This window comes from Molossus molossus, unplaced genomic scaffold (genome assembly GCF_014108415.1).
Source record: "Molossus molossus isolate mMolMol1 unplaced genomic scaffold, mMolMol1.p scaffold_m16_p_10, whole genome shotgun sequence".
Classification (NCBI taxonomy): Eukaryota; Metazoa; Chordata; class Mammalia; order Chiroptera; family Molossidae; genus Molossus; species Molossus molossus.
Window position 1 is genome coordinate 27,788,456 of NW_023425345.1, and position 23,031 is coordinate 27,811,486.

Consider the following 23,031-nt stretch of genomic DNA (forward strand, 5'->3'; position numbering starts at 1 on the left):
AGATGAAGACTTTTGCTACAGATGCAGAAACATGTGCTCAGATGTCTTTTTTGATGGTACCTGTGAACCTACATACCATTTTACAGACACGCAAGCCCCTGGCGTGGCCCTCAGAGTGGGGCCTTGGGAGCTGTCGGGACCCTCGCTCTACCTACATCCTGCCTCTGTTCTGGGGAGAAAATGTAGCTGGCAGCATCACTTCTTGTAAAGCCTGTTTAAACTGACAAGGTTCTTTTAATATACTCTGTGTGTAAACTTGTGAGGTGAGAAGGCTGAATCTCAGAAGAGTTAGGTAAATTGTCCAAGAACACACAGTAAATAAAGTGGAACCGTAACCCCTACAGGTCTGCAGAGTCGAATCTTTTGTTCTTTTCTATAAATCAGAGTTTTCTAGAAACAATACATATTCATGTGTGAGTATGCATGTATGTAGTATTTTATTGCTAGAGTAAGAGCCAGTTGAAAATCTAGATATTTATCCTATCTCAAGGAAGTTTAAATAGATTAACTACAATATATTAAGGACTGGTAACTTTAACCAAATAAAAATAAAAATATAAGTGAGTGCTAACCTTTGAGAAGCAAAACTTCTCTAAGACACTGTTCATGTTTGAGAAGTACAGTACTAAACCATACCTATCAGTAGGATTTTTAAAACATACATTTCTTTGTGTTTGACAAAGCCCTGTTCAACTGGACGACTTTGACGCCTACATCAGGGATATGGCCAAAGACTCCGACTATAAGTTTTCTCTTCAGTTTGAGGTGAGTGAATAAAGCAGACCCTGCCTTCTGCGGCAGACAGGGCATGGGGGCACGCAGGCTGGCTTGGTGCCATGTCCCTGCTCACTGGGCCGGGCTTAGGATCAGGCTGCATATAGAGCGGAGTGGTAACTGAGCTCAGGGATATCTGATCTACTGGTCCAGATATAAGATGTCCACTCTTAGTTAACAGGTCAGGGTTTGGGGGGCACACATGAAGGAAAGGAGATGCAGGTACTGGGGTGAACACACGTGGTTACAGGAGAAGCCACCAATGAAAACCAAGGCGATTGAGACTGCAGGGGAGAGCAAGCTGACGACTGAGATCTGAAACCGAACTTCACTTTCGGGAGATTTTTAGTGGGTCTCTCATGCCACTTCCGCCACAGCAATGGTGGATGAAAAGGATCCTTTTGTCTTCTGGGCATTTAAGAGTCTATGGTGGGGCTCTTATACCTGTAGGACTCTGGCATTCTACTTAATATCGCTTTGTGAAGATTTGTTTTCTTTTCTTGGAGAAATGGGGGGAAGAGAGTTACACATGGTTTGTATAGAAGAAAACAATTGGCAGCACCTCCTCTTTCTGAAGCAGATGTATTTGTTTGAGCCCAAGAGCGTGCATCAGAGTGGGTGGAAATGAGTAAGTCTGGATCTCAGCAGTGTGCAGACTATCACTGGTCCTTAACGTTTTCTTCCCACACACTTCGCAGCACATAACACAGTCTGGATGGTGCACTTCCTCCAGGTTTCTACAGAGTGGTCTGTGATTCAGGGAAACCAGAGAAAAAGGAAAGATAAAATGAGTTTTCTAAATACTGTATATTTTCTTCAAGCCTCTTTCCTGTGAAATACCAGGTTGTAGGACATAGCTGCTTTCTCCTCATTATTCGTATTCATTTCTTCTTCCCACCCACGAGCCACGACAGTTTTGGTCTGCAAGAAGCAGCAGGAGTCCTGGTGTGGAAATTCTAACAGGGAAGTTAAGGATGAGAACCGTCGATGTTATCAGATACACAACCCCTAACCACCACCTTGTCCATTTTGTGCAGGTGCATAAAAAATTATAGATGCTGTGTCTCAAAGAATTGAAATGCTGTTTGAACTAGAAATCTATGGTGAGGACGGCATTTCAGAAAAGTATAGCAATGAAAGGAGACTCTTATAAGAAAATGTAAGGCGCCCAGATGGTATGGTTCAGTGAAATGAGTGCCTTCCCAGGGACTGAGAGGTCCGTTTGATTCCCTGTCAGGGCACATGCCCAGGTTGTGGGCTCGATAACCAGTAGGGGGCGTGCAGGAGGCAGCCATTCGATGTTTCTCTCTCCCTCTCCCTCTCCCTCTCCCTTCCTTTCTAAAAAATCAATGCAAAAAAAAACTTAAACCAAAATTTAGAAAAAATAAATAACTAGATGATTCTGATAATGGTGATAAAAATTATGATGTAGATACACTTTCAACCTCACTGAAGCAACAGCCTCTTAATTTCTACAAGATTACAGGCCCATGCTGACACAGCTATATCACTGCCTTTGCTGGGAAGGTTAGGAGTGCCTCCCATCCGATGTCGGTGTGACCATTGCTGTGTTTCTGAATTGCACAATGAGTCTTTTAATTTTTTTTTATGAAAAAAAATAGATTATTTTAGTTGTCAGTGACAGAATCACAATCCAAACTAATTTAGACCCAAGAAAAAGGGAATTCATTCAAAGGATCCTACGTTATATCATCTCATCAAAGGAAAGGATGAGCAGCTACACCACAAGGAGGGTCAGGAAGCAGCCTGTCCCAAGCATGGCTGGAGCCAGGGGCCAGCTTTCATTGGTCAGTTCTGCTTCTCTCTCTGTCTTAGCTTCATTTTCTTTCACTGTAAACCAACCTCTGTCTCTGTGGCAAACACGACCACCAACAACCCTTGTGTTATATTGTATAGTTTCCATGGTTTCCGAAAAGAACTCTTTTTCTTGTTCATGGTTTGAAAAATGACGGAGGAGTCTGCTTGGCTGTCCGGGGCCACTATGTCCACTCAAACCCACCAGCCAGGGCGGACAGAACCACCTGAGGACAGAACAGCTCTTCCTGGAAGCATGTGGTTCACTCAAAGGACAGAGAGCGTTGTTTTCAAAGCAAGGACACTGGGACAATCAGTGTAAGAAATTAGATTCCAGCTGCAGATGCTTCAAAACTATGAAAAGTAGATTGTAAATTTTATGTGCTAAATGCTCAATTTATAATATGTGAAGGGATTTTACACATATGATGTTAAAATAAACATGTCTGGGTTTATTTCATCATGTTATAAAAGAGGTAGGAATGTACTAAACTCAAAATTCAAAAACCTGGGTCCTCACTACCCTTTTGCCACTAATGAATATGGGAAAAAAAATCAAAATTTTTATCACCTGAATTTCTTCATCTATACACTGAGTCAGTGTTCTCAACAGGGTCAGGGCCAGAGAGTTCCGTAGGTGGGGTTTCAGATGTGTGGGAGTGATTTTTGGTTGTCACAATGGCTTGGGAGTAAGCTACTAGTGGTATTTACTGGGGACGGGGATGTCAAATGTTCTTTAATAAATGGGTCACTCCCACACAACAAAGAATTATCCCAAAACACTAGACTAAATGTGAGACAAGGGTACATCTAAACTTTGATACTTGTGTGTGTGAGGATTCTCCAGAGAAACAGAATCAATAGGAGATAGGCAAGTAGGTAGGTAGGTAGGTAGGTACGTAGGTAGATAGATAGATAGATGATAGATAGATAGATAGATAGATAGATAGATAGATGATAGATAGATAGATAGATAGATAGATAGATAGATAGATAGATGATAGATAGATAAACTTGAGGTAGAATAGGATTCAGAGAAAGTGAGATGGAGAGATTTATTTTAAGAAATTGGCTCACGTGACTGCCGGAGCTGGCATGTCTGAAATCTGCAGGGCAGGCTGGGGACCCAGGGAAGAGGTGATGCTGCTGCTCAAGTCCACAGTCTGGAAGCAGAATTTCTTCTTCCTCGGGGAACTTCAGTCTTTTCTCTTAAGGCCTCCCGTTGACTGGATGAGGCCAAGCCACATTTCGGAGGGTAATCTGCTTTCTGAAAGTCTACTGATGGAAATATTAATCATATCTAAAAAAAATCCTTACACACAACATCTAGACTTGATGTCTGACCAAGCAACTTGGCACTACAGCCCAACCGAGTTGACACAATTAACCATCATGCCCTGGTTTGAAGAAGTGTTTAGTATTTTTATTTATTATGAAGCTTTTTGTCATATATCTTTGTTCTTAGAATACTATTGGTCATATATATGTAATTTATTTGGTGCCAAGTTCTGATATATCATATCCTTGCTATGATGAGAAAATGCAAATGACTCTCCAGAAGTCTGCTTTATGTAAATCGCAAATTCGGACTGTTTGTTTTGGACTAACATTGGCTCAAGCAGACCCACCAGTCTGACTCACTTCCTTTTTCACTTAGCTTTCCACACATTGCCAGTTCCCAACCCTCCCCACCCACATCCTCGTTCAGTGTCAGGGTACCCTCTTCTATTTTCAAAGATGCACTGTGCTCCCACACCTGATTTCAGGGTGCATGTCAGACCTTTCACATGGCAGCCCTCAAATTTTCCTGAAATTGATCATTAATTGAGGCTTCGGGGGAAACAATATTTCCTTCTACAGTGGACACTTAAGAGGGCGTTAACATGGCTCAATCAGCTGGTCGAGCTGAATCCAGTGGCTGAACAGTTATTTGTTCTGTTTATACTAGTGCTTAATAGTTGTATTCATTTTGATTCTGACATTGAAAGATGGCACCTATATGGAGAAATTTCATCATTTGTAAGCATTATGCAAATGAAAACTAATGTCTGCATTTACATATATAACCAATACATCTAGAAGTCATACATGAAGCTATACAAGTTGCTAATTTGCATTCACTGAATAAATTACTCTTCACTCTGCATCTGATTTTGAATCTACTAGAAAGACTGCTTATCCTTCTAACAAAAATATACATCTTTTCTTAAGGAGGTTTGGGAACCAAAGATTAGATTTAATTTCTTATTTCTTATGTCTCATATGGAGAAGGTTTTGAAGAGCCAGAATTTAGAGCTTGAAATCCAAGAGCCCACAAGACATACCACAGACTGTTCGTTCAGCTGTTATTTTCTGTGCTCTGTGTTTGATCAGGATGCAAATGGAAGCCCTCACCATCTTTGTTCAGAAGTGTGTCTGCAAAGATTAAAACAAAACTACATTCCTTGTCATGCAGTCAACAAGGGATGACCTCTGATTTCTGGTAGGAGCTCCCATTTGCACTGGTTTCACCTGTGTTTCAGTTTAGTTCACTAGAGCCCTACCTGCAGTCCTTATTGAAAAAGTTGCCTTGAACCTTCTCCAACAGTTCTCACACCATGGGTCTTACATCGTTCCCACACCTGAGTTTTTTCTCCTTTCCGTTCAATTTCCTAGGTTTAGTCTCTGTTTCCAAGTGCCTGTACCAGTAATTTGTCCAGTGATTGGAGTATTGTCCCTAAGTCCCATCCGAGAGCCCACGGCCTTAGTAGCTATTGCTAGACATTCCTGAGGTTGACTTTCTTCCTAACCATCTTCCATCACCTGCCCAAGATTCCCATCACTGCTGCACCCCATTTTTCCTTATTTGGAAATAGGGTCATTTGCAGATGTAATTAGTTAAGATGAGTCATACTCAAGTAGGGTGGGTGCTCTTACAAAAAGACAGTCTTGTGAAGACACAGAGACAAACAGGGAGACTGCTGTGTGATGACAAACAGAGAATAGAGAGGTAGAGCTACAAGTGAAGGAACATCAAAGGCTGCCAACAAACCAGAAGCCAGGGAGAGGAAAGGAAGGATTCCTCTATACGTTACAGAGAGTATATGTCCCTGCTGACACCTTGATTGCAGACTTCTAGCCTTAAGAACTGTGAGACAATAAATTTCTGTTGTTTTAGGCCATCCACTTTATGCTACTTTGTTATGCCAGAACTAGGAAACTAATACAGAATCTCAATAAATACCTGTTCTAAATCCTTCCCTTTCCCTTTGTGTTTAATTGAAACATAACTGGACATTGCCCAATTCTATTGGACTTTTACTTGCCATAGATGGAAACTCTTCTTTCAACAGCTCTGGTCACATTGTGTCTCCTCACTTGTTCTGCAGTCTAGTAATCTAGCTCATCTGACTCTATGTCCAACCTATCCCAAAGTAAACATCAAGTGCTTAAGACTTCCCAACATCGCTACAAACTCTAAGGCCAGAATACAGCTTGGGCTCTTCTCATAAGATGATGGGACATTTCATATATTGAAATCCCAACTACCCAATATGATAGTATTTGGAGATGGGGTAGATGAGGTCATGAGGATGGGGCCCTCATGATTGGATTCGTGCCCTTATGAAAAGAGATATCAGAGAGCACGCTCTCTCTTTCCTCCCCACCCCCACCATGACCACAGAAAGAAGGGGTCATGTGAGCTCACAGCTAGATTGTGGCTATCTAAAAGCCAAGAAAAACCTCAGAATGATACTTGCTAGCACCTTGTTCTTGGACTTCCCAACCCTCCAGAACTGTGAGATATAAATTTCTGCTGTTTAAGCCACCTGGCCTGTGGTATTTTGTTATGGTAACCCTAGCAGATGAATATAGTGCATATATTTGTGCTTTGCTTTTCAAGACTTGCATGGTTCAAGATTAACCAAAGAACTTGTATGTTTATATGCATAATCAACAGACACAGACAAGAGTACAGTGAAGGCCTGGGAGGGGGGCAGGAGCAGGGTAGAGGGGCTCAAGGAGGGAATAAAAGGGGATATCTGTAATACTCTCAACAATAAAAATAATTTTAAAAAATTTGCATGCTTCAAACGCAGCCACACAGGGAGGACTTCCATTGGGCCTTGGTGACTGTATTAGTTTCCTAGAGCTGCCACAGTCTTGGTGACTTTAAACAACAGAAGTGTATTCTTCGGGTGTTAGTAGGGCCAGGCGCCCTCTGAAGGCTGCAGCGGAGACGCTCCCTGCTGGCACCTCCGGGCCGTCCTTGGCTTGCAGCTGCCTGGCACAGATCTGTGCCCCGCCTTGCTCGGCCCTCTCCTCTCCTCCCTTTTATAAAAACACTCGTCGTTAGAGTTGGGGCCCACCTGGATAACACAAAATCATCTCATCTCATGATTCTTAATTACATCTACAAAAACCATCTTTCCAAATAAGGCCACATTCACAGGTTCAGGGGGTTAAGATGTGGACTTAACTTTTGGGGGACCACCGTCGATATGGATGATTCCATGGCCGGGGGTGGGGATCATGATGATAAATTATATGAGAAACAAAACCGGCCAGAGAAAATTCAAAAATGATTTATGTTGGTTTCAGGCCATCCGTTCATACTTTGACTTGCTGGAGATTTAAGTCCCTGGAGATTCCGTATGGTTAGAAAGAAAATAACTGCAACGCTACTGAACTGGAAACTGTGTTCGATTTCCCGCTTGGTGACAGGCGGCATCACAAAAGATGGCAGAGCATGTTGTGTATACATGTGGCTCCCGCCTTGCAGTTCAGCTCTGGCAATTTCCATTACCAGTGTTCAGCCAATTAAACCTCTCTTATCAACTGAGGGCATTTACAGCAGGGAGCAACACACAATTAAAGTTCATTCAGCTCGTCAGCTTCCACACGGGCTCCAGCTCTCGGCAGCAATCTGTTTCCACCATTTCTTTCGTATCTGAGGCCCTTTCCTGTGGCTTATCAGTCTGTCCTCTAAGCAGGGAACTTGGGGGGAGAGTTGTTGGTCTGTTTGTACACATGACAAAGGAGGGAGAACTGTGGAGCCAGGCAAAGCAAACACACTTCACAACCATTATCTATCGCACTGCACCAACTCATGTTGAGACTGATCATTGTTTGGTAGTTGCTACACACCAGTGAGGTGTGGAGAAATTAGTAGCCTTATCTTACAAATAATTAAACTCATGTTAATGAGAGTTGAACTATTTTTCCAAGGCCCTGCCGTGTGTAAGTGGTACACCAAGATAAACCAGATGTTTTGACAAGCTATCTATAATGGCAACTGTCTAAAAGAGGTAGATTTCCAAAGTACTTGAAACAATGGAAGCATCATTTGAATAAGCTTAAAGCTGCCAAAAGGAACTAACCTAACACTGATTTAGTTGCAAAACTAAGTTTCATTTCTTACAAGAACGATATAGTCAGCCTTTGAAAACCTTTTACAATGAAAATGCCAGTAATAAAGTAACAGTGTTTAAAGGCTCTTGGTACACGAAGGTTTTGCCCAAGATGGAAAAAACTTCTAATTTTGTGAGTTCAGGATCAAAGTTAGCATAGTTTGTCTTTCCAATGGCTTTGATTTAGGTCAAAAAGCTTGAGATGTTGTGAGCTGGAAATGTCATAGTGATAGAGAAGCAAAGGAACAGAGAAATCTAGGCAGTTTTTGTTTGGTTGTCCATGAGGATTGCAGGCTTGCACACCAATGCCAGGAAGCACACATACTGAGCTACCAAGGAGCTCCTTATGTGCAAGCCACAGAAGTCTCAAGTACTAGATCTCTGAAGCGTGTGCTTTGCAAAGAGCACTGGAATCAAAACAAAGGATGTGGAAGAGATGTCGCTGCTCAGTCTCTCAGAACATCTCCGAATGTCTCCAACTCCATTCAAAAGTCTTTCAAAGACTCTCAAAAACTCTTTCCCCTGAACAGTATTCCTCCAGCTTATGATTTGTTGAAGGAATAACTGGGAGGAATTATGATGAGTAAGACTTGTTTTTAATATTAACATCCTACGCGAGTAAATAAAATGTACAAGTGGTTTCTCTACTGACTCAGTTAATATAAATATATTTTTTTTTAATTATCTTCTTATCCTCACCCAAGTAGATGTTTTTATTGACTTTGGAGAGACAGTAATGGAGAGGGGTGGGTGAAGAGAAACATTGATTGGTTGCCTCCCAGAAGCGCCCTGACTGGGGATCAAACCCACAACCCAGGTATGTGCCCTGACCGGGAATTGAACCCACAGCCTTTTTGGTGCACAGGATGATGCTCTAACCAACTGAGCCACTGGGCAGGGCCCGGTTAATAGTCTTATAGAAAAGCGCATTACTATATAAATAATACAATTTATTGATGGTTATGTGCTGTTTACTAAGAGTTTCCTCGAATGTGTTGAGGGACGGAACTAGAACTGCTGCACTGGCTGTGCCCTGTACAGCCGCGGGGAGCACCATTTGCACAGGCTGCAGCATGAACGATGCCCCCAGAAATGCAGATGGTCTGCCTACAAACCTGTTTCCTACCAGACACAGGACAAAGAAGTTTAGGAATCCCCTTCTCCAGTAGCATCGCCTTTTTGAGATGTGATGGTTGTCAGTTGTAGAAAAATCGCTCTGTGAATGCACCTTCTGAAAATAGGATTTATGGGAATACTGATACACACAGGCAGACACTTGGTTGTGTTTATTTTCACTGAAGTTTTCACTCACTTACTCCTTATTTTTGAGGTTTCTTTACCATATATTTGGGGCTGTCAATCTTACATCCTGTTCCGTGGAGACTACCCTGCACTGCCCCTCGCTCTCTCTTCTACTAGTGTCTCCGAGGCTCATTGCCTGAAAGAGAAATGCAGACATTCCTCAGAGAAGCGGACACATTTGTGCAAGTGGCATACCTTTCAGTTACCCTGCACCTCCTAAAATCTGAAACTGATTTCTTGTCAAATTTTCCACACCTTGAGCATGTTGTACACAGTCCTTACCTTCTCCAAATGATCACTAGGCTATCAGGGTAGTTATGTATTGTATTAGTCAGCTAGTACTGCAATGATGCTATATAAGAGCCAACATCGAAATCTCAGTGACCTACAGCAACGTTTATTTTTCTCACTCTTGGGTCTGTGGGACAGTAGGGACAGTTCTGCTTCCAGCCATGAATCAGGGTCAAGGCTGTTTTACGTGTCTCCTCACTCAGGGACCAGCAGCTTCCCTGCTCATGTGCTTTTCACGGCAGATGGCAGAAACACAAGAGGCAAACCAAACCTAACAAGCACATTTCAAGCTTCTCGTTGGATACGAGTTCTACCCAAGTTCATCGCCCAAAGCAAGCAGACAAGAGTGGGGTGGAGAAGTGCGCTCTGTCCCAACAGGGAGCCCTGCAGCATCCTATGGCAAAGGGGGTGTGAGGATTCTGTTACAGGCTGGGAGTGAACAATCGGCCATTGCGAACGACAGTCCATCCACACCGTGTACCAACATCTCTGATCTGTTCTCTGTCCCTTACAGGAGTTGAAGCTGATTGGACTGGATATTCCACACTTTGCTGCAGACCTTCCACTGAACCGATGTAAAAATCGTTACACAAACATCCTACCATGTAAGATTATCAGTGGTGCCAATCCGACTCATGTCTTTCAGAGGCAGAAGGATGACTGCAACTTAATCAGTTTCACCAATCTCGGAGCCGATCCGCTTGTGGTCTGGATCCTTGAGGCCCTCTCTGATCAAATCTGTGCTTAATGTCATTACATTGATCAGATCTGTGCTCCGATGTCAGTAGATCTTCTTGTGTGTAGGAAGATGTAATTATTATGCTTTTAAATGAATTGTATCTGAACATCTGAACAGGAAAGACTAATCATCTGGCCCTTGGATGATCAAATGTTTTAGCCAAATTAAGAATAAGATTATTTGCTCTCTCACAAAATATTTTTGGTCAGTTTTTTGACAATGGAAGGAGGCAAATGGAAAGGAAGTTCAACGTGTTAAAATGCCTCCTCTTTCTAACTTCTGGAAAGTTCTGGTGGTGCTTAGCACTTTTTAATAAAAGCAACATTCAAAGAAAAAGTAATATAAAGTACTAACAGGGCAATTAAAATATATTCCGATATAGATTTAACTTTTCTCTCTGCTGTATTCCAGGGAAGCCAAGGAAGAATGGAAAAGTGGAAAGAGACAGGGTGAAAAATCTCTAGAAAGAGAGCTTTTTCTTTAATCTGGTTTCTTGATAATATTGGGCAGTGTTAGCATTATAACACCTTACATCTGCACACATTTCAGAATTTACTCTTCTCACTTGAAGTCCATTCACAATAAGCCCATGCAACTCCATTTTCTCTTCTAGATTTCCCAGAGGTAGTGAATTCTCAGATGTCCCTGTGTGGAATGGAAATATGTAATTAGGTACATGTTATAGCCTTCCATACAATCTACCAAAAACTTTAGTTTCTGTAAATATTCTGCACAATCTCCCCCAACACATGGAGCTAATTCTTCCAAGAACAAGAGAGCTGGTTGGAGAAAATAGCAATTGAGAGATATGTATATATATATATTTTTTATTAATTTATTTTTGTTACAGATGTTTCTCCTTTTTTCCCCCCATTGATACCCCCCTCCCAATCATCCCCACCCTGTCCCCAGCTTTGTTGTCTATGTCCTTCAGTTATGCATACATGCATATAAGTACTGTGGTTTATCTCTTCTCTCCCCCAAACCCCCTCTTCTGAGATTTGTCAGTCTGTACCCTACTTCTATGACTCTGGGTCTATTTGTTCATCAGTTTGTTTAGTTCATCATATTCCAGAAATAAGTGAGATCATGTGATATTTGTCTTTCTCTGCCTGGCCTGTTTCGCTTAGTATAATACTTTCCAGGTCTCTCCATATCGTCTCAAAGGATAAGAGATCTTTCTTTCTTACAGCTGCATAGTACTTCATTGCATATATGTACCACATCTTTTTTATCCATTCGTCTACTGATGGACACTTGGGCTGTTTCCAGATCTTAGCTATTGTAAATAGTGCTGCTATGAACAGAGGGGTACATATATTTATTTTGATTGGTGTTTCAGGCTTCTTAGGGTATATTTCTAAAAACAAGAAACTAAGAATGAGGTATGGCTAGAATAGCAAGCTGAGACAAACTTTACCTACCTACTCTAACACTATTTTGACTTGATATTGGGAAGACAGCATCTAGACAATTGTTCCTTCCACTCTGTTTTTTAAATATTTCCTTTCTTCTTTTTCTTTATAGATGACTTTAGCCGAGTACGATTAATCTCCATGAATGAAGAGGAAGGAGCAGACTACATCAATGCCAACTACATTCCTGTGAGTAAAAAAAATGAAATAAAATAAAATAAAACCAGGCATCCAAATTCCAGCCCAGGCTGAGGAAAACCACTGAGGATACAGGGATTTGTCAGACAGTTAAAAAGAAAACTATTCTCCTTCTAAAGAACAGTCTCCATTATTCCATTTCAGAATAAACAATAGAAGTCCAGAGAGTAGTTATATTCCTATTTCCTTGTAAAGGACTCGTGAAAATGAACGTAGCTCATTATGTTAAAGATCACCTTTCTTGTGTTTAACTCTTGTTGCCAGCCAAACTCAAACGGCTCTACCTGAGCACCTGTGTTTTAAAAATATCTATACAAATAGCAGTTGTTATTATTTAAAAAAAAAAAAAAAAAGTGTGGGTGTGGTTTTATAGGCTTCCCAAGAATCCTGCTTAAAATCACCAGACCTATGCAGTCAGCTATTCTGATGTCCTCTTCCATGAGAACAGAACACGTTACAGAGGTGTGTGATCCTTTGCCAATGTATACCCAGTACATTTTCAGTTTTTTTCTCATTGTGCAGAACGGTATTGATTCCTTAGGTGACAAGTTTGTCCCTTACCTTTCAGGGATACAACTCATCCCAGGAGTACATCGCCACCCAGGGGCCGCTGCCTGAAACCAGAAATGACTTTTGGAAGATGGTCCTACAACAGAAGTCTCAGATTATTGTCATGCTCACTCAGTGCAATGAGAAAAGGAGGGTAAGTGCTCACGGGCTGTCCCCACTCAGCAGCAAAACCTGCACCAGCCACTGCCACGAGTTCAGTGCTCACCGTGCACCAGAATCGGTCCTCGCGTCATGTCTCACCTCACAGTGGTCACCCACAGCTCCTCAGACACAAGCACTTCTGTTTCCCTACGGGAGCACAGACTCCATTCCTTCCCCAGCGTGTCTGTTTGAAGATGCTGTGTTATTTCCACGCCAGGTGAAATGTGACCATTACTGGCCGTTCACGGAGGAACCCATAGCTTACGGAGACATCACGGTGGAGATGATCTCAGAGGAGGAGCAGGATGACTGGGCCTGCAGACATTTCCGGATCATCTACGTAAGTCACCAAGCACAGTTCGGGTGCTGTCCCCAGGCGGAGGGAGCCCCCACGTGTCGGGAGACACCCTCATACAAGATCATGAGCACATTAGGCTTTGCAACACTGCTTCCTTCGAGAGAAGAAGCCCCCTTTTCGTGTTCCTCATTTCATGGAGAAGGGCGGGTACGAAGTGGCTGGAGGGCCCCCAGAGACAGAAAGAAAGACTGCCCTGTTCCATCACAGGTTAGCCCAGTGCGAGAGCCATTGCTCGCCAGGCCTGACCGAGGAGGGTCGTGCTGTCATTACTTACACTAACCATGTATGGATATGATTAGGATACAGGGCACACTTCCATTTTAAATTAACCACTTAAATCATGATTTAGTAGTCTGGGTTTTGTTTGGCTTTTTTCCTTATTTTGTTCTGCTTTGTTTTTGGTGATTCATCATAATTCCACGTGTCTTTGGAAACGCTATTGATTTCTGAGTGTTAGGATGTCAGAACTGTGTCCTTCTCCCGTCTCCTCTCTGAGGACAGGCTTGGGGCACAGGTAGAATGTGTGCCCGGCGAGGAGGCGACATCGTCCACAGCTGCCCCACTGTATTCTCCTCGCACAGCCCAAATGATGGGAGGGCGCTTTCTCTAGTATTCTCCACTTGAACATGCTCTCTGCTGAGAACAAGTCTAACAGTAAAGTCCTCATTCAAAATGTGTTGCTTAGAAACAACCCTTTTTAACAGTCAGTGAGCATATTGACCGCTGTCTGTTTTGTAAAGCCTATGAGCCAAGAATGAGTTTTATATTTTTTAAATGCTTGCAAAAAAGTCAAACTAAGAATGATATTTCACATGCAGTACTACAAGAAAATTATATAATCAAATGTCGGTGTCCATCGATATACCATTTTATTGCAACACAGCTACACCTGTGTCCACGTACCGTCTGCAGCTGCTCTGTGCCGCGTCTAGCTGGAGCAGTCCAGAGACGTAGGACCTGCAAAACCTAAAATAGTTCTTTTTTTTTTTATCCTCACCCGAGGACACTTTTCCATTTTTTGTTCAGGTAGAGTGGGAGGGAGAGAGAGGAACAGAGAGAGAGAGAGAAACATCGATGTGAAAGGGACACATCGAGTGGCTTCCACCCACACGACCCAACCAGGGCCGGGGACAAACTGCAACCGAGGTACATGCCCTCAGCGAGAACCGAACCCGGGTCTCTCTGGACCGCAGGCCGACGCTCTAACCGCTGAGCCAAACCGGCCAGGGCTAAAATAGTTCTTATTGGCCCTGCCCAGACAGTGTTTGTGCACCCTTAACCTAGACCATGGAACTAAAGAGTGTCCACGTCAATACAACATATGCATTCATTAACTACCCATTTATTGATATTTACAAGAGATATATTATTTCTGAACTGCTGGTAGTTACCAATCGTTTGGCTACACTGAGGATTGAGGCAAATCCCTGTACAGCTAGAAGAGACTGTACTACATGCTGCCCCCTTCCTTTGAAATGTTCATTTCCTCCTGCTCCCTAAGCACATTCCTACTCAGTTTCAACTCCAGTGTCACTCCCTTGGTTCACCTTCCCTGGTCTCAGGAGACCTTCATCCCTTTCCTCTCCTGCTCTAGTCTCGTGGCTATTCCTCCACCACAGCACACCACCGAGTGTCAATTCTCTCACTTCGTGTCTGCTCCTTCCAGTGTGAGTTTTGGAAGCAAGTATCCTGTTTTAATAATTCTTGTAATCCCAACGTTTAGCCATTAATAAACCTATGTGGAATGAATACAGCAGTGAATAAATGAATGATTTCAAAAATAATAAAACGCTTGGAAAGCATCAGCAAAAATATTTGACAATCTGAATGCAATTTCAGCGGGAAAGCTGTTGGAAACTTTTGGATAAGTATAGAACAAATCTTTCCCTAGGTTTGCATCTTGGAGAACAAAATATTGTAGAGCACAATATAGGGTCTGTTTTTCCACTGGAAGAATGACACAGGTCACTGCACGACCAATACTATGCTTCTTGTCCTTGGTCCTAAATGATGACCTCTCAACGACAAGCATTTCAGTGAAGGGCTTGAAACAAAGGAATAAAATGTTGAATAATAATGTTTCCTGGTAAAGGGTTCATACTGTAGTTACAAGTATTAGGTCCTTAAGTGCCCCTTTTTGGCCGTAAACAGACAGAATCTAAATTTTAAGGTAACCAACGTTGTGCTGTGCTGATGAATACAGTTTTCTATTTGTTTCTACCCTTCTTTATTCCCTCTGTAATGATATGTAGACACTTTTATTGTATAACAAGGTAAAATTACATAAATGAAGAAATCAGGGTAAGAGACATTTTGGAAAGCCTAAATAAGATGTAACCAGAAGGAAGAAAATGACCATAATTCAAAATTTGTCGCTTTCCACTACTTGAAACTTGGCATGAACTGAGTAAGAATTGGAGGGGGGGGGGGAAACAACAACAACAACAAAAAAAAAAAACACAGCAAAAATGCCTTTGTTCCCTTGGCGTGTGCCCTGCGGTTCAGCCGCCACAGATCAGCCAGATACCGAGTCCTCTGCCTTGCAGCTACCAGACTGACTGAACTGTTTCCTATTTTTTTGAAGCATTTTGAATATTTTAGCAGGATACATTTTCAGACCAATTGTTATATATATCTCCAACACTGTTCAAATCTTTGTGCCATCAGCATTTGAAAAAAAGGAGCTTTTTTTATGAATTTTCTGGGCAACCAAAAATATCTAGTGATTGAGTATCCTTAAATCCTCATGGTGTTGAGTAACTGAGTCATTCTGCACAATTCATCATGCTTAGGTTACTTTGTTGCCATACTTACTGTAGACAGCAGTGATGGTAGCCAGCATTTTGCAAACTTCAGGCTCCATGTGTCCACGAAAGAGCCCGCAGTGAGGGAGGCACTGGGTAGGGCTGGGGAGGTATGGCCTTAGGTGCCGAGGGGACAATGGGTCTAGTTGAAGTGCTGACTTACTTATATTTCTATGAGCCTCACTATATATTTGTTTATATACTTCATGTATACATTTGCCTATACTTAGACAAATTTTACTTCACTCAAGACCACCGACTCTTTAGAATTCATTTATCTTTCATTCCTGAACCTAAACTTTAACTCCAAACTAATGGCCAGGCTAAACTCTTCCAAACTATAATAGAGCATTTCACCCACTGAGTGGATTCTTAGCTCTTACCAAGTTGGAAGGAAGGGACATGAATTAGAACCTTGTGAGTCCTGGGTTTACAATACTGGCCACAAGAGCAGAATCGATCTGTATGCGTACAAGTTAGTAGGGATGAAAAGAGTGAATCTTGAAGGATCTACATGCTAACTGATATTTACTCAGTTCAGCGGGAACAATACTATAGTTGATTTATATAGTTAATATGAATAGGATAAGTATACAAAACATACCCTCATACTAGGACTCCCAGAACCAACCATATAACTGCTCTGAGCTGGATGGGGTGAGGGGCAGTAATGATGTAGTAGTGGTGATGATGTTAAATAATAGTAGCTAACAGACACCATCTTTCACAAACAGAGCACACTTCATCCCCAAAACAACCCTTGTTATAGGTCAGGTTATCCTACAGCATGTGAAAAGACCCTTTTTAGATATGAGAAAATTGGTGTTCAGTGAGTTTGCCTTAGATCAGGTCCCGTAGTGTGAGAGCCCAAGACAGGGATTGTGAAACAGGCGATTTCTTTGAAAGTGTAATCTTGGGGAAATTCTGTAAGGGAACGAGGATAGGCCAGAACAGGGAAGAGACCACACACAGCTACGGGTACAGCTGAAGTCCAGCATCATTCAAGTCCCAGGGAGGGTGCTGGGGTGTCAATGGCACCATAGACTCAGTTGTCCCACTGCCATATGCGGCTGGCATTTTGTACCCCATTTTCAGTCACTGGTCAGCTGCAAATGCCCGGAGCAGGAGAACGCAAGCTCTTAGGCGTTTTCAGCAACTGTGAGAAGGGTGCAGCTGCATGCTGCTGGCAGCAGCTAGAAGGGGGACCCAAGGGGGCACCAACAGCATCTTCCACCGTGTTTAATTCGCTGGCCAAAGCGAGTGCACTTGCTAAATAGCAAAAGTTAGGATGCAAACCCTAATCTGCTTAAGCTCTTATCTCTACGCAGGCATGGATCAGCCTATTTATCTTACAATTGGAAGCTTTATACAGTTAGTATTTTTTTCCAGGGCCTGCTTTGTGCTGGACACAATGCTCAGAGCTGGAAAGGGAAGTGTAAAGACCAGGCGTGGAACGGGGCTTTGCCTTCGTATGCCGTTCATGCCGGAGCTGCAGCGGACGCCTGGGCCCTTCTGCCACGGCACAGAGACTGATGCTTGCTTTGGCTTCTTCTCCTACAGGCTGATGAGGTGCAGGATGTGATGCATTTTAACTACACTGCATGGCCTGATCACGGTGTGCCCACAGCAAACGCTGCAGAAAGCATCCTGCAGTTTGTACGCGTGGTCCGACAGCAGGCTGCGGGGAGCAGAGGCCCCATGATCGTGCACTGCAGGTAACTTCACCAAATGCGTTTTCCGTTAAGCACACAGGCTTGGTTTTATAAAGAAAAGAGCCAACCAGTCCATAAACTCCTGATCAGATTGAATGAATAAAATGAATTATGATTTTTTTTTAATTTATGATTAACTGAGGTCTTACTAGATACATTTTTTTACTTATAATATGGCTATCTTACATCTTATAAGATAGATATTATTAGTCTCCTTTTAAGACCAAAAAAAAAAAAAAACCACACACAAAACAAAACTGAGGACAAGCTCATGCCACTCAAACATGAAGTTAGGGTTCAAACCCAGGCAAGCCAGTCTCCATGCTATGCCTTTAAACACGGTGTGATATTACCCTATTCTGTCAAGGACTCTGAGTAGTTTATAACACAGCCAGATGCAAGGCCAAATTAAAAATAATTAACCACAGCCTAGAATAATATAAACAAACATAAAAACCAGGTGAGGGAAAGGAGAAATGAGAATGTTCAGCTCATTGAGGTAAACATAATTGTTATGATTGCTTTTCAAGACTGTCTTTAGTTAAATTCCAGATAGTTAAAATGAAAGGGGGTATTATGACCTATTGCATTATTGAAAATTGAGGACCGCACTGATTCCTTATGGGAAGAGTTATGTTTGAACTGAAGCTTTCTTTCCTACCAAGGGAACAAAGCTCCATCAAAATCCATAGGTGTGACATATTGTTGTAAAATGCCTATGCCATCTCTGAAGAGTAGGGGGTATAAAAATGCCCCTATTGTGTATCAGAGCTAGAAGTAAGATAAAGATGTTGGGGGGGGCATAGGCAGCCATGTCAGCCTAAGCAAATAGAGCTGTAATTTGGATCTAGCTAGAACCTGGGCCTCTGTGAACTAGAATGACTAAGGTGTGTGTGTGTGTGTGTGTGTGTGTGTGTGTGTGCGCGCGCGCGCGCGTGTGAGAGAGAGAGAGAGAGAGAGAGAGAGAGAGAGAGAGAGAGAGAATGTGTCTCCCTGGAAAGAAAAATGCTTTGTCAGTTATCGAGTTTATAATCAAAGAGGGTATCCTTGCTGTTGGTCCACCTTACACATTCACAGGTTAAAAACTTCCCTTCACCAAATGAAATTATCTAGTTTCACAATGGTTCCTTCCACAAACTGAACAGAAAGCTGCTCAGCCATGTGGTCAAACTCACAGTTCCTTTCACAGCAGGTAGCAGGTGCAGTTCTGGATGTGACTTTCCAGGTGTTCACCCAGGGGCAGAACATCTGACCTGAAAAGATAAGTCCTAGGAGGGAAGGCTTGTCCAGCACGGAAAGCAAACCAGGGCTCTGAACTCCAGGCTTTTACTGGTGGATTTCTCTCCCAGCCAATTCTGGGTAGAAATTAGTTTTGACTTCCTCTTTTCTCACATTTCATCGTACTTCAGAGTTTGGCATCACTTGACCCTTCAGTCTGAGCGACTGGATGAAAGGAAGAGCTGACTTTAACTTGCAGAACTGTGATGGGCAACTGGTCAGCGCAAATCACTCCACTTCCCTCTGCTCCCTCTGAGCTGGAGGAGGCAGGCTCTACATTTTAAATCTGATTTTTAGGCAACTACATAGAAGATGCCTGAAAGACTGATGCAGGCCTAGAACTCACTAGAAGGGAGATGTGCTGTGAGGAAGGTCTGGACTGGTGACCTCAACCAAAGGTTGAAAGGCACACACATTGGTCTGGCCCCAAGCTGGAGCTAAGGTGTGGGCACCTCAACTAGACTTCTGAGCTGGTTGTGCCGGCTGAACTCTGAGGCTACTCAGAAAGCTGGAATTGTTTATGTGTCTGGCTCCCCCAAAGGCAGGAACCAACTCTCTAGCCAGATCTGCATGCAATTATTACTTTTCTCAGATGCAGAGAGCCCAGGCAGGGGAGAGAAGTGTGGTCGAGGCAGTGCAGACCGGTACCTTTTTGACCACAGTAGCAGTGACAGTCAGAAACGTGATATTAGAAGACACACCAACCACAATTGCATGGTTAAAAATCTGCCCGCCCGTGTGGTTCAGTAGATTGAGATTCTGGGTCAGGGCACACGTCCAGGTTGCAGGCTCCATCCCCAGTAGGGGGCGCGCAGGAGGCAGCCGATCAATGTATCTGTCGCATGGATGTTTCTATCTCTCTTTCCTTTCTTATTTCTTTAAAAAAAAATCAATAAAAACAGTTTTCAAAAAATAGGTTAAGTGGAAAATACTGCCAGGAGTTTAGTCTTCCCTTTTCTCGGTGGTGTTACCTGCGTGGTTGTTTAATCGCCGGATGTTGTCAGCCGTGCAGAAGCACGTCTGAGTAAAGTGCTGTCTGACACTCTCGCAGCGCTGGCGTCGGCCGGACAGGAACCTTCATCGCCCTGGACAGGCTGTTGCAGCACATTCGGGAGCACGAGTTTGTGGACATCTTAGGGCTGGTGTCAGACATGAGGTCGTACCGGATGTCCATGGTTCAGACAGAGGTAGGCATGCAATCAACGTGCGCCTTTAAATTTGCCCTTGACTGCAGAAACTTCCCATTATTCCATCTCCTGTTTCAAAACAATTGTCTCGCTTTTTTTTTTTTTTTTTTTGGCATCTGCTATTCCTAGTTTCTTATTGTGCACAAACTGCCTGAAGGTATAAAAGAACTAGAAATCAGCTCCTAAAACTCCCTTCGGTGCACAGTGCTTGTACTTGTATCGGTGTTACATGCCCGTTAGGAGTTCAGAGCACAGGGTATATCTATAGTAGAACATAACCTCTTTGCACAGAGCGGGAGTTCAGGTCTGCCAATCTGGGTAAGTGCCACCAGGTGGAGACCGTGGAACTGATGTGATTCCGTTTATATTTGAAATGTTCGACTTGATTCAAAAGTTTTCATGAGTGTGTCTGCCATGTGGCTTTCTGTCTCAATTCACTTCAGATCACGATCATGGGTTGGATTTATGCTTTCTGTGCCCTTTATGATTTTTAAGGATTCCAGCCCCTAACCTACCAGCACTTCCTATTCCATCGACCTAAATGAATGGCTTTAGCGTTGTACCAGGTGGCAGCATCCCTCAAAACGTCCATCCCTCCTCCTCCTCCCAGGCCCCCTCCTCCCTTGAAGCCGCAGGATGCGCTCAGGCTGGAGTATAGCTCGGACGCGGCAGACAGCACCACACCACGCACAGCCACAGTGGGGTGCACCTGTGCCGGCCCCAAAACCTAAGCACAATAGCTTGTTCATAATCCTGGTCACCCAGCCACACCCGCAGCTTCTTAGCTTCCAGCGTACAGTAATCTCTCTTTTTTAAGGTGTTTGTGTGGGAGGAACAGAGTACAGTGGCCCTCGTTTATCGCGGGCAATACGTTCCAGACTCTGCGGCGATAAATGAATTTCCGCGAAGTAGGATTCGTAGACCGACACCTGGTCGGACCTCCTACTGAAGTTCCAAGGGGTTGAACACTGCCTGGGCCTCCTCGTGCTTTTCCGATGAAGCACCACTAGATGTCAGTATAGCTCAGAAGCCTGCGGTCATGGCTGCAGTCCCAAGGCTTCTGGGCTTTCCCCTTTGCTTTGGAATTTCTCCGCTGCCTCCCCATTCCCACCCGAGCCAGCCCTGGCACAGCCGTTCCAGTGTGTGTTTCTGAGCCGAAGCAGGATCATGCCACTGTGGAAAGGGGCCCATCCCATTCAGCTGTCCCACGGATGACTAGGAAGTACTCAGGTCCTGCTGTCTTGTCATTTTCCGCTGTGGGGACATGAACGTGACCCCGTTTAAAATGTGCTGATTTCCGCCCTGGCCGGTTTGGCTCAGCGGTTAGAGCGTCGGCCTGCGGCCCAGAGAGACCCAGGTTCGGTTCCCACTAAGGGCACGTACCTTGGTCGTGCGGGTGGCAGCCTCTCGATGTGTCCCTTTCACGTCGAAGTCTCTCTCTATCTCTCCCTCCCACTCTATCTGAACAAAAAATGGAAAAATGTCCTCTGGTAAGAATTAAAAATAAATAAGTAAAATGTCCTGGTTTCCCAGAGAGGCCCGCTACCTGATGATTAAACAGTGCTTTATGAATCGGTCCATATTTTTGGCTTTCACATTCATATATTTGCATCCTGATATGTGATTAAAATACCCCATTATGCATATTAATCCCCACGCTTCAAAGGGCCGCTCCTTATTTTAAGTAGTTTGGATTCGAAAAATTGTCTGCCACACTGACCTAATTGATACCTTTTATAACTTTATAGACTTTGATTATAGCCTGTTTGCTTTTGACTTTCCCAGTACAGAATCTTAATCGCTTTTTAAATACTAACTTCACATAGCAGCCCCCCCACCCAGTTCAGCAGGGTGATTTTCCTCAGGTGTGCTAATCACAGCCCCAGCCATGTGCCTCTCTGCAAAGCTGAGACAAGCTTTTCCTCCTAACTTCTTGCCCAAAACTTTGGTTGTTTGGCTTCTTTGTTTACCGCAGCATTTTAGGTAGACATCTCTAGGGAAACTGTCTTTTTAAAGTATGATCCCTTCCCTGAACTCTCATGGGAAAACTCAGAGTCAGTAAAAGAGGCGAGGTCACCAGAGCACATTTATTTTTCCCAACTGTCCCAGCTTCACTCTTGAGTTCCCTCAGAATTTTGCTCTGGGTCTACTCTAGTTCAAGTTTTTATGCATGTCAATAACATCTTGTGCATTTACCTTGGTTTTTCCTCGTTGTTATGCTCTTTGTGATACAACCTGCATTTTGAATGTTAGAATGTTCCCAACATCCTCCTTGAGCCCATTCATACCACAGTCCTGCTGCCTTCTACTTTACTGGTGTTAATAAGTAAAGAGCAGAGCAAGACATTCTTTTCTTCAGCGTTCTCCTCGTAGGGTGCACCTTTGACACTAGTGATTTTCAAGAGACCAGAATGATTCTCCAGCTGATTTCTGACTCTGTGAATGTATATCAACCACCTGTGTATTGTGTACCAGGCTTCTTCCCATGGCTGGTTTCTAATTTTCCAATTCCCTCGAGACTTCCCATCACCTGGATTCCACCACCCAGCCTGCTTCCAAAAATAGTGGGAACAGGTCATTCCTTCCAGTCCTCTGGCAAAAGCAAAAGGTGCACAGCCCCAGTCGGGGGTGGAGGGTGAGGTGCCGCCCTCTCCCCTAAAAATAAATAAATGAAGATAGTAGAAGTAACTGATCATGTTGGTCATGTCCTCAGATGCACACGTCAGGTTATTGCACCCTGTGGCATGGGCTGTTTTTTGGGGGGTTTTTTGTTTTTGTTTTTATCCTCACCCGAGGATATTTTTCCATTTTTTGTACAGATAGAGTGGGATGAGAGAGAGGAAGGGAGAGAGAGAGAGAAACATCGAAGTGAAGGGACACATCGAGTGACTGCCACCCGCACAACCAACCAGGGCCAGGGACAAACTGCAACCGGAGTACGTGCCCTTAGCGGGAACCAAACCCGGGTCTCTCCAGACCGCAGGTCGACGCTCTAACCACTGAGCAAACTGGCCAGGGCGCTTGGGCTGTTTTTAAGTTGCCCTCTTCCCCCTTCTC

General features: G+C 43.5%; 1 protein-coding gene across 2 annotated transcripts in view; it reads left to right on the forward strand.

Moving 5' to 3' along the window:
* PTPRO (protein tyrosine phosphatase receptor type O) overlaps nucleotides 1–23,031 on the forward strand; it is a 210,907-nt gene that overhangs the window by 182,748 nt on the left and 5,128 nt on the right. For both annotated transcript variants that reach the window (XM_036251440.1, XM_036251441.1), the window contains 7 exons: nucleotides 684–765; nucleotides 10,087–10,177; nucleotides 11,839–11,915; nucleotides 12,493–12,627; nucleotides 12,853–12,975; nucleotides 17,358–17,512; nucleotides 19,839–19,974. In XM_036251440.1, the coding sequence (XP_036107333.1) occupies nucleotides 684–765; nucleotides 10,087–10,177; nucleotides 11,839–11,915; nucleotides 12,493–12,627; nucleotides 12,853–12,975; nucleotides 17,358–17,512; nucleotides 19,839–19,974 (799 nt within the window). The remainder of the gene's footprint in view (nucleotides 1–683; nucleotides 766–10,086; nucleotides 10,178–11,838; nucleotides 11,916–12,492; nucleotides 12,628–12,852; nucleotides 12,976–17,357; nucleotides 17,513–19,838; nucleotides 19,975–23,031) is intronic.